This window comes from Trichoplusia ni, chromosome 25, assembly GCF_003590095.1.
Source record: "Trichoplusia ni isolate ovarian cell line Hi5 chromosome 25, tn1, whole genome shotgun sequence".
Classification (NCBI taxonomy): Eukaryota; Metazoa; Arthropoda; class Insecta; order Lepidoptera; family Noctuidae; genus Trichoplusia; species Trichoplusia ni.
In genome coordinates this window covers 3,676,534-3,688,363 of record NC_039502.1, presented here as the reverse complement: position 1 = coordinate 3,688,363, position 11,830 = coordinate 3,676,534, and the positions used below count along the sequence as shown (strand labels likewise).

Here is an 11,830-nt window from a genome sequence, read left to right as displayed (position 1 = left end):
ACCAATAAATAAGTTTCTATTATTGCTATTTTAACTCAACAAACTGATTATTTGTTTTGTCAAATTGTTTATTTGTAGGGAATTTTCTGGTTCAAAAACATTTTATAAGTATAAAAGTAGTATCACTTGCGGGTCCTAAATAGATAGTAGCCGATTCTCAGTCCCTCATAATATGCACAATAAAAAAAATACATTGCAGAGGAATATGGTTAATAACATTGTAAAACTAGAATATTATACATAACATTGTATTTATGGCTAGGTTACGCATTAAAAAATAAGAAGTCATGAATAAAAAATTAAATAAGTACGATAAAGAATAACGATAATATGAACACGCTGTAATTTACCTACTAATGTCACTCATCCAAAGGACGGGTACCTTCAAACTCCAATCCTAAAAAAAAAAGATATACGACCGTCCAAAAAGATATAAATCCTTTTTACGAATATTAAATTACAACCGTATTGAATAAAACACAGGGTAGGAAAAGTAACATGAAATATATTTTCAATTCAGATCACGCGGTTGAATAATATAGAAAATGTGTCAGCATTCTTATATTGAGATGAACTCGAGAGGAATATTTATGTAGCGTAATAAATCTTCTTACGGCCGTGGTTGGGAGCTCATGTATTGATACGGTCTTTATGTAATGTTTTATGTGCCTCACATATTAACTATGCATATAATAATATTGTAGTTTTGCCTTGTAGTCTTTTTAATGTGTTTGGTAACATCTGGTGGAAGGTCTTACATAGGTGCAAGATAAAGAAAACCGGTGAATTGCGAGAGCGGCTCGCTAAAAACGAAATTTCCGAAAAAATTGTGACCCTTAAAAATGTTGACTCAACTGTGGCTTAAATTCGTACGTTAACAGAAATACATTCCATGATAAAAATTTCACTGCCTAGCTGTCACGTTTCATGAGATACAGTTTAGTGACACATGGACAGACAACCTTTGCCGTTCTGTTTTTTAGATAGACAAAAATGGCAAACAAAATAGAAAATGCATTATGACTACGTTTATAAGCTGGTGGTATCCGATACCATTTAAGCTGTCTGTTAGAGCTTGTTAAACTTGTCAAACTATAGGTATTGACATATATTATTTGAATTGAATTTGCTGATAATAATCAATATAAATCTATCCTTGAATCCAAAGTAACATACAAACTTTCGCTTTTGTAATATTAGCAGGATAAATGAGGTTTATCCTTTATTCAAGGATAAAAACCCGAAAAGTCAAACAAAACAAACATGTCCATCAAATTACTAAAAAGCAATCTTTAATATTGGCTCTCTTTGGATCACCTATCTATAAAGTTGCAAAGTCAGGCAATCGCTTTAAGTTAAACCTAAATGCCACGTCATTGATGCCGGAACTGGGATTGGCAGTGACGTTACACAAAATCCAATATCTTTGATGAATGACGTAATTGATCTAAAAAGATGAGGATAATTCATGCATTATTAAACGATGTTTGGGGGGGTTTGGGTACATTAGGTGTGTAGTGGGATTTAATGTCAAACTATGTGTTTACATCTATTAGTAGGTATGATCTAGCTGTGATAGACGAATCGTAAGACCGCAAGACTGCTAAGACAAAAGTCTCGTGTTTCATCCGGGTCCACTTCTGTTAAACTTACCACAATACATCAAAGGAATCGCGAGCAATTAAACCGGATAAGCTGTTGCTGAGTTTCTCCGCATAAACGCACAGACAATTTTTTTGACTTCTGTGTCGACAGTAGACCATGCAGGAATAATTACAAAATATTATTTGTTTAGATAACTTGTGTACCAATGTTGTATAAAAATAATATTATAGTTACCGTTATATTACTGTGTGTCGAAGCAGAGATAAGGTTTTTGTCTTTTGACGATAGTTGTAGAATAATAAAAATATATATAGTAATATTTTTAACAACTGTATAGGCCTGTTGGTCCTGACTGCTAATGCTGCTATACCGGACTTCGTGGTTTCGATTTCCACCCAAGACAAATGTTAGTGTAATGAGTAACAAAAGTGTTTACTGAGCCTGGGTGTTATTTATCAATAATATTTATGTATTTAAAAATGTTATATGTTTATTATTAATCTTGTTCTCATAATTCAAGCTTTCTTTAGTTCGACACTAGTTTCTGTGACGATTGTGGATGAGGAGCTATGTTTTCCTTAAACTCGTTCGTTACTTAATTAAGACAAGTACACAAGCACATGTCGTCTTCCTAAATAGCATGATTACCGAATAATTATCTAATACATAAAATCAGGCGAGTGGAAGAAGCCTGAAAGTAAGTAAATACAATTTGGAACATGTCTAGCGATTAGACCTTAATTCCTGTAAAATAGAATTGTGTACCTACAAAAGAAAATATGCCGAAAACGGTCCCAACAAACTCAATCAGGTTGTGCCTGACAAGTTGACATGAAATTATAAAGGTTCTGTCTGCGTTCGAAAAGGGTCTGAATCTAGATTATTCCAGGAATTCATTTACAATATGCAAAAAGGAATGATTTGAATAAGCAACAATAGACTGTAATTTTCAACCAGTACTTGGTATAAAGAAATACTTGAACACGACGAATAGCAGAATAGTAACAATACATTTCTGGGTGAATTATATCGAGGCCCACGTAAATCTCACCGTGACTTATTTAGGCCGACTTTGGCAAATCAATCGACGCCCAGTATAATACTCGGGTAACCTTTGTTGAGCCCTCGACATATATTTTAAGCGTAAGAAAACAATAACGTGAAATCGTCCGATCTGAACCAAGGCTACATGCTTAATAATGCAGAGAGGAAATTAATCATCTGTTTATTAAATGTTGCCATTTTTGTTTCTAATTAACCTTTTCACTTCATGCTTCAACGAAATTTACCGATCGATAACCGATGGATCAAAGCGTCGGCAACTGTTACAATAGTTTCGGAACGATGAGCATTTGCATGTGAACGAGTTATTACTCTAAATTAGATAATAAGGGAAAATTAACAAGAAATTGTCTAGAAAACCGCGTTACCCATAGCGGGTCGGTGGTTGCGCAAACGAACGCCCCACTGGCGGCACCAATGAACTGGAAAGCAAGGTCTTCGACCACACCATATTGTTTTATTTTAGCGTTGTCGTTCCAATTAGGACTAGTCGAAACAATACCACAGGAAGGAAACAACCGGACGCGGACCCCGAGACACCCAGTGAAAACTATCACACGGCTAACACAAAAACAGTTTCGTTCCACCGAATTTAACCTTAGTATAAATAACAAGTGCAATACTGAAATGACATCAGTCTTACAACGTCGGTAACAATCAACATGATGTTGACACAAGTTTTCACCCTCGCTCTTGTGGCTTTGACTGCAGCCCACAAAGTTGAGTTGGCTGACGAGAAGACGCCCTACGACCATGTGAAGGAACGGTTGGACGCGATCAGTGCGGACGTGAAATCTGGATTGCCTTTATCCAACAGTTATGAAGTGGAAGAAAGTGAAGACTATCCCGAACAATTAGAGGGAGCCGCAACTTCTGTTCTTAATACTGTAAGTGGTGTTGGTGGAGTTGGCGGCGTGGGTGTTGGCGGTATCGGCCTGGGACAAGGATTGGGATATGGCGGGATTGGCTTAGGTGGTATCGGACTCGGCCAAGGATTAGGACTCGGTCTTGGAGGAGTCGGTGGTGTCGGAGGCGTCGGAGGCGTCGGCGGTGTCGGCGTCGGCGGTGTTGGTGGAGTGGGCGGCGTTGGCTACAACGGCCTCGGTGTCGGCCAAGGAGTAGGCATTGGCGGTGTCGGCCTGGCTAACGGTGTCGGTTTAATAAACCCTGGACTCGGTGGAATCGGAGTTGGCGGTATTGGCCTCGGAAATGGTTTGCTGTATCATCCGTTGATTGGATCTCAAGTCGCCGGTGGATATGTGGACAAGAAGGCATACGATGCCGCTCAGAAAAAGGACGCCGGTGAAAATGTAGAAAAGCTTGAAAAGAAAGCTGAAGAAGAGGTGAAACATGGTCAGGAGGGCTACCAGCAGGGCTCAGCAGCTGCCCAGGCTGCAAAAGGAGAATCCAGTTTCTACAAAGATGAAGAAGCCAAGAAGAAGGCTGCCGGTGATGAGAAATTCTACGAAGGCGGTCAGAAATTCGACAAGCAAGGTATTTTATTTTACCTAGAAATGAACCAAACCATTTACGCATAAATTAGTTTTTATCATAATTCATTATTTCGTTGCAATTTCACGCTCACTTGTCAATCAGCTTTTTACCGTCCATTTCAGTAGAATACAGCAAAAAAAGCGTAACTAGCAAATTAATATTTAGTAAAGCTACGATAAACTAAAAACTATTTAATATTCAGTTAGTAAAGTAGACTAAGTTTTTTATCGGTTGTTCTAAATGTTGAAATATTTTAGGTGCTAACGAGGAACAATTGAAGAAGGCAAAAAGTCATAAGAAAGGTCATACGAGCAAGGGTTTCAAGACATCAAGCAGTAAGAATGAAGAAGAGAAAACTGAGACTTTCTATGATGAGGCTCACGATGAAGCGGATCACAAGGTTGCTGGGCATAACGCTGGGTCCTTCGGAGAGAATGCTCAGCAAGGCTTCAAGGGAGCTCATGAGGAGAAGATTCTGGATGCCAACGCGCAAGGCAAGGAAGGACATCACGTATCGGAACAGAAAATCGATGACTCGAAAGCTAACAAGGTCAGTCATATTAATAACATATTAGATCTTGCCTCTCAATATAATCGTGAAGCAAGCTAACTCGGTGCGGTATCTTTAGGCATATTATCATCTTACCTGTGCTAGTGTGCCAATACTTAGGTTACAAGGTTCTTTTACTTCTCCCATAACTACTTATGAATCTATTCCATCAACTCATCATCAATCATACATTTTTATTCTAATGTACCTTCGTCACAATATCGCCAGAAGAATAATTTCTTCCTCCAGAGTTTTTTCACTCATAAACTCGGGCTAAGTACGGTTACGCAAATAAGCTAGTTAGAAAATATGTTAACCGTATCGATAAAATACTACTCGTACCATTGGGTAGCAAACAGTCTAGTTTATGTAAGTTTATAGAGGAACTAAAGAAATAAGCAATTAAATGGTAAATTATTTCTTAACGGTAACAACTTCTCGAACATAATTCTCTATATTATGAGCATTATTTTCTACACACCGACTTAACATTTTGCCGTTTGAGCCAATGCTTCTACAGGGATTTTCTTATGTCCACAAATGACAAGGATAACGAAATTTACACATTAAATAAATTAACATTAAAAGGTATTATTACAATTTCGAAACAACAACAACTAAAACGCGACCCAAACTTCATAAAAGCAAGGCATAAAATTAAACACAACTTATTTATTATAGAACAAATGCCTACTTTTAAGGGTCATAAAATGTTACTTTAGTTTATACATTGTTTCAATTGAAAACAGTTGCCTGAAACTCGTTAAACTGAATCGCTTGCCCGCTATAAAAGGCATTCAGTAAAACCGCAAATGTTAAGGACTTTGAGGGCTTTTAAGTGTTTCCCACCAAAAACGCAAAAACTAAGTTTAGATATAAAAATATGTATTTGAATTAATGAATTTGATTAATTTGCAATTAATACGTCTTTACTTCAAGATATAATTGACTTTCCAAACATTGTATTATTGATATCGATGATTACGCAAGCAGTTGTCCAAAACTAATACTGTCACATTATGCCTATAATTTCAATCTATTTAGGATCTGTTAGTCCATTTATCACGATATTGTAAGAAAGCATTCCTTTGTGAACTCTGGCTATAGGACACGGAAAAGTAATAGATTTCTTTTAGCCGGTAAGAGTACGACTTCTCCTGCGAGGGAATACTATGTGGTTTTCACATGAGGCATGCACGTATTTTAAGCGCGATCAGTCTCACTACTGGGCAAAAACCTTATTCATATCCTTCCATGAGTCACACGTTTCTTCACGTCTTGAAATCACCCTCGCGTTGTGCGTTCTAACTTATTATAACTGTGTTTATGGACTTTTACGGATCTCACAAATCCACCATTAATATTAAAATATGTTTTTGTTCTCACAGGGAGAATTCCTCCAGAAAGGTTACAAGGGAGGTGCAGAATTACTGGAGAAATTCAACAACCTCGGGGCTCACTCGGTGCATGGCCACCAGGAGGCTGCCGGAGGCTACCAGGAGAACAAAGGAATACTGCCCATCCATCACTAAAACGTACTAATGTTTGAATAAATCGATTTTTTGAACTTCCTAGATGGTTGTTTTATTGAGTCTTTTGAGGATCTATAAGTAATGACATTCCCCTCTCCCGTCCCCACAATTTTATTAGTGAAAAGAGCACGTATTTTTTTTTGTTTGTTACCATGTTAACTTGCACCGAAAACTTATTTGAGCCAGATCAAGTCAATTTTTTTTTAACACGTCATTAATCGTTTACCGCAATGCAACTTTCGGTATTAATGTTACTAATTAATGCTGAAGGTCACAACTTAAGTGACAATATTAAAAAAAGTCATAAAAAAACAAACAGAATTTTATATTATTAGCTACGTTACTTGCTGCAACGGAACTCCTTTTTCTTCGGTGTGCATGCCATTTCAACAGCCTATTGGCAATGGCTTGCAACAGGCTGAGTAATGATTTATATTATAAATGAAGAACATTTTAAAATAATAACAATATTTATTTTAATTAAAATAAAGCATGCAACTTACACATATAAGTACTCCTAAACAATGGAAAATTATTTTATTTCATCTTAAAAGTATTTTTAAAGAATATATTGTTAATTTAAACATTTTATTATTGGGAAACCTTAAAAAATAAAAAGCAAATATTTTATAACAATTACACAGCAAATTTAAAACACTACCTGAAGACAGAAGTATAAACATAGTAGTTACTTACACCTGCCGCAATTTATGGAACATGGAACAAAACTAAAACTATTTTTAATATAAATAGAGGACTTATTCTTAAATTGATAATGAATATCTTAACTTTTAATCAAACCTCATAATCTTCTTTCTTTGGCTGAATGAGCATTTTCCATAGCCATTACAATAGACACCGGGCGACCACTGACTATTTGTCATGTAGCCAGACTCATTACTGCTATAAGACCTAGAAAACAAACCATCCGGTAAAAGTTTTTTTGCGAAATAAATACAATTAAACGGTCCAATCAATCAGCCACGATCATTTGGCAAAAACATTTAATTCCAATGATTAGAAAAAGTTAATTTAATTAGAAACCATTAATTTAAAAAGATCTTTGAAACGAGTTTTTGTAATAGACGTCCATTAGATTATGAACGATTTTAAGAAATCCAAAAATCAAACAATTATTAACGTTTCGGCTTAATAAAATCAGAACAATTTTTAAATTTAAATGTTCAAATATAAATAAGTGACCGAAGCATAATTTTGTATTTCGAACGCGTAATTTCACTCAATCAGCACCATATTCGAAATTCAATTGAGTTTAAACACCGGGCACGTTGAATGTTACAAATATTGTGTTCAAATTTTTGTTATTGCGATGAAAGTTATGAAATAAATTAAAATAGGTATTTGATGATCGGTTGAAGAACTCTTGTAATGAAAAAAAAATATTGAAAATAATCTAGATTATTTCAATGGTCCTAACGAAATTCTAAACGATCCTACATAAACATACCAGACGATTAAAAAGGTTGAATTGCTATACGAACTCAACAATAATGGTTCGGTAAATGAAATTTAATAGTATATTATTTTGAATACGAATATTCTCAACACATAACTGTATTTCATGAAACACATGTCATTCTCCATGCCATTTCATCTGCGTGTGCTCTGACATAAATAAATTATTCGGCCATAGAACACGCGCCATTAACCAATGTAACGCAGGCCTATAGAAAATAAGCTGTATAATTCAGATTCCATTGACAGAAAAAAACATATTCTTTTTTTTAATTCGCAATGGCGCTCAAGCGAGTTTTTGACACATTTAGGAATACCATTAGAGACTCTTTAAAAAGTTGGAGTACCCAGCTGACTCAGGAGTTGGTGGTGTGAAGACAGTCGATGAGATCTTGTTGGACGTGTTTGATCGCTGTAGGAATAAGTTTCCATTTATTTCATACAATTCTATTAAATTAATTACTCATTATAGAACCGTAGGTACGGGCAGGAATGAATATCGATTAATATATCGAGCAATAGTCGTTCAACAATCTCTGGAATATGGGAGTAAAATAATAACAAAAAAAAATGTAGTGATTTTTTGTCTTTGAGATAGGCTATGGACTTTTGTTCGTGTCTAAATTTGCATTAATTCCAATCTCCCTTAAAAATATAGCACTGTATAGAACTGTCTGGTTCAATAACAAGATAGCAACAATTATCATTCTGTCAAGAGCAAAATATACGTAGGCGTCATTTAATTTAAGATAATATTTTCCTCAAATTATTAATAAGAAATAATAAGGCCACAAAGTTGCGGACATTAATTTTTTTCGCACAAACTTTGGCGACAATTCTCGTTTTTTTTTAATTCTCATTCTTTTTTTCCCTTCGCGCAATAAAAGATGGCTTCGAATAAACAAGTTCAGGCGCACTTAAATTGAATACGTTGAAACGAGTATACTTGTTGAAAAGTGTCTATAGGTATGGGTCGATAACAATGTTGTATAAATATCTTATCAAGTATTTTAAAAATAGCAAAAAAAAAATTATATATGTACAAAAAAGTAAAAAACATTTACCTGACTATGTAGACTGACGTTAGCGGATCGCTGCTTACTTATCCGCGTCGGGGTCACGAGGTTAGACTGATAGTGTTGTACCTAGGGTCAAAAGTTATCGATTTTATATTTTATCGGGATTTCCCTAAGTCCCTGTATGAGGATAAATCATGTCACTAAATTTAGATTGGCAATTAAAATTAGGGCTTAGTAGCTAACTTTCAAGATAGAAACTATTAAAAAGAAAGGTAAGAAAGAAGATAACGCTCAAAATAAGCAGATATGTTGATGTATCACGAAAGTAAAAACACGGATTAATGTTGTTTAACCTTATTCGTCAGTGACCTTTCACACCGCTTTGTACTTGTAAGGGGAAGAACAGTCTAGGTCCTTAATAATCAGTAAACAACACGAGACCATGTTAATTGCAAATCTTATCAAAAAGTAAACAATTCAAAATAAATGTCAATAATAAGGAAACTGATTATGTTTATGTTATATTTCTTTGTAGTTTTAGATCTAAACTCTCGTTTCGCTCACTGGCAAGTTTCTTCGCCGTTGTCTGCTTCACAAAATATTAGGCGATACGATCACTTTTGACAAAACAGTTGTACTTGACCTTCTTTTTGTACCCAGTCACCATGTACATTCATGAAATAGTAAAATCCTATAAATCATATAATTTACAGGTTTTCATTTGTGATATAGCAATAGGCTACGTTTGGACTCAAGACTTTTAATTTGGTATTTATATCAATATGATTTGTAAGAGAAAGTGAACTGACGTTTAAATACAAAGCCTTATCAACAGCGCGGTGACTGGCATTGTATTCAAATCGATCAATACAGTTTAGGCGTTCTATAGCCATAGGATCAAATAATATTCGAACCGGTTAACTTTGCCTTCTATCAATTGATTGATAGTCAATTTTGATTACTAAGTATTGTACACGTAAGTACGGGTTTATAATCGCATTTAAATGATAAAATGCCGATCTGAGATTACGGGACGTTTGCTTGGTAGGTAAATATGAGATTCAAAATGCATTTTTCGTTGGCTAAAGCAGTAATAAATCAATTTAACCTCCATTTCATTTAAAAAAGTATACCATTGGTATCTATTTGTTTAAAAAGTCAGTTTAAAAATAAAATGTGACTAAAATAAAAGCAAATGATTATTTAGTAGATTTTTGCAAAAAAAAAGGACACACTAATATTTAGATTGTCCATTAGAAGATTGTTTACCTTTTTTGCCTTTGCCTCAACAAATGCAGTGTGATCAATGAGCATACCAGGTTCAGTTCACATGTCGCCGGTAGAGAACCGCGATTGGCTAAGTTTATGGATTTATTGGAACCAGTTTAAACTATGTGGTAATGACGCCGCACGTAGTTCTCTGCTGAATCGCTAAATATACTTACAATATGTTAAAATAAATAGCTTATATTCTTACTCTCAGTTTTAGCAAGCAAGACGAAAAAAGGGATTTGCACAATTTGCTGCTGCTCTTTTTCTCTTTAGCAGTTACAGCCAGAAAGTTAAAAATTTTATTGAAAAAGAAAAATATCTGTTGCCGGCTCTGTTTTACCATTTGGAAGCCCGAAATAATGATGGGCTACAAATTATTTTTGCAAATTTGTTACTTTTAAGCTAAATAGGCTTGGGAACCTCCAGTATCGTGAGTCCGACTCGTACTTGATCGATTTTAAGAGGATTTTAAGGAGCCGATCACGCATCCATTTTAAATTTTGCCGACGCTACGTAAACATACACAAAAATACATAGTATTTATGAGAGTAACTTACTGAAAACGGCGTGCTCTTAGCGTTACGCTTGTAAGTAGGTGTGGTCTGAACGAAACTCGGAGATATGTTGGTCCCCGGGGATATCGGGATGCTGAACGGCGATACTTGCTCTGAAAATAAAATATTTTCATTTAATAAATAACTCGTGCACTCGTGTATAAAGATCTTTAATGCCCTGTAAATATAACAGACCCTTAAACATTGTGTAGTGTAAATAAAGTATTTAGTTTTAAAATTGTGAGCACTTAATAAGCATAATGCAAATTTATTCAAATTAATCGAAAAACTACAAAAAGCACTTACATGAAACATGGCAACAAATAATAACTTTATCTTAGGCGAATATCCATCGAAATTACTTAAATACTTTCATTCGCTTGTGTGAAAAAAAAAACATGGCTGTATAAATTATGTACAAAGATTACTTGATTGACTCGCCAACTGCGCTTCTAAGCATCTCACTCTCCTTTGATATTCTTTTAGTTGAGTATGCTGTTTCTGGCATACCTCCGTCATTCGTTTTAGTTCATTTCGCGCAGTATAAAACTTTTTCGTCTAAAAATACAGATATTTATAGTAGGTAACTTGAATTTAAAAACAATACCGCAGATTTAAAAAAGCCATTATATTATTATTTCATTAAGATTTTATAAATTTTGTTACCAACCGATTGTAAAAGATAAGATAGCAAGCGCCGTCTATGTTGCCTTTGAAACTGTAACACCTCACAGGACTTTTTAATTAATTCCTCCGGATCGGTAAAGTAATCTTGGATCTCTTGTTTCATCTATAAATTGAATCGGTAATGAGAAAATTCGTTTTGAGGTTATGTTTATTCAGTAAATTACAAAGTTAATTTATTTTGGAAATTACATACGTCTGGAACAAGTTTCATTACGGAACACGGCATTCGACATACTAAACATGTACTTTCGTTGCCACCTGAGGAAAATTACAAAATTAATTTATATAATTAATGTTTTTATAACACAAGCTTTTAATAGGTGTATTTACTTACCTTTATCCAAACAAACATTGCAAAACATATGACCACACGATGTAAGGTGCATAGTTGTCCCCGGATCTAACTGAGTAAAACAGTTATTGCAATGAATCCAATCCATATTGAATAAAAATCAACTTTAACCAATAATTAATTGTAAGAAATTACTAACTCATCATTACATCTATTTGACATTTCCAATGCTTATTTTTTTTAATACACGGTGATGCACCAGGTATCTAAGTTACCATCTGGGAGAA

At 34.8% G+C, this 11,830-nt stretch overlaps 2 protein-coding genes across 2 annotated transcripts; one reads left to right on the top strand and one right to left on the bottom strand.

Annotated features, from left to right (window-relative positions):
- Positions 1-2,743: 2,743 nt before the first annotated feature.
- LOC113505347 lies at positions 2,744-6,244 on the top strand. Its single transcript, XM_026887988.1, has 3 exons — positions 2,744-4,161; positions 4,419-4,711; positions 6,100-6,244. The coding sequence occupies exons 1-3, from the start codon at positions 3,330-3,332 to the stop codon at positions 6,241-6,243; spliced, it is 1,269 nt and encodes a 422-aa protein (XP_026743789.1). The 5' UTR covers positions 2,744-3,329; the 3' UTR covers position 6,244.
- Positions 6,245-7,982: 1,738 nt separating this feature from the next.
- Positions 7,983-11,825, bottom strand: LOC113505392 (RING finger protein 212B-like). The gene is made up of 7 exons (XM_026888066.1): positions 11,586-11,825; positions 11,445-11,509; positions 11,235-11,354; positions 10,993-11,122; positions 10,568-10,677; positions 8,784-8,864; positions 7,983-8,131 (listed from the first exon to the last, which is right to left on the bottom strand). Exons 1-7 carry the CDS (start codon positions 11,689-11,691, stop codon positions 8,039-8,041), a joined length of 705 nt encoding a protein of 234 aa, XP_026743867.1. The 5' UTR covers positions 11,692-11,825; the 3' UTR covers positions 7,983-8,038.
- Positions 11,826-11,830: the final 5 nt, after the last annotated feature.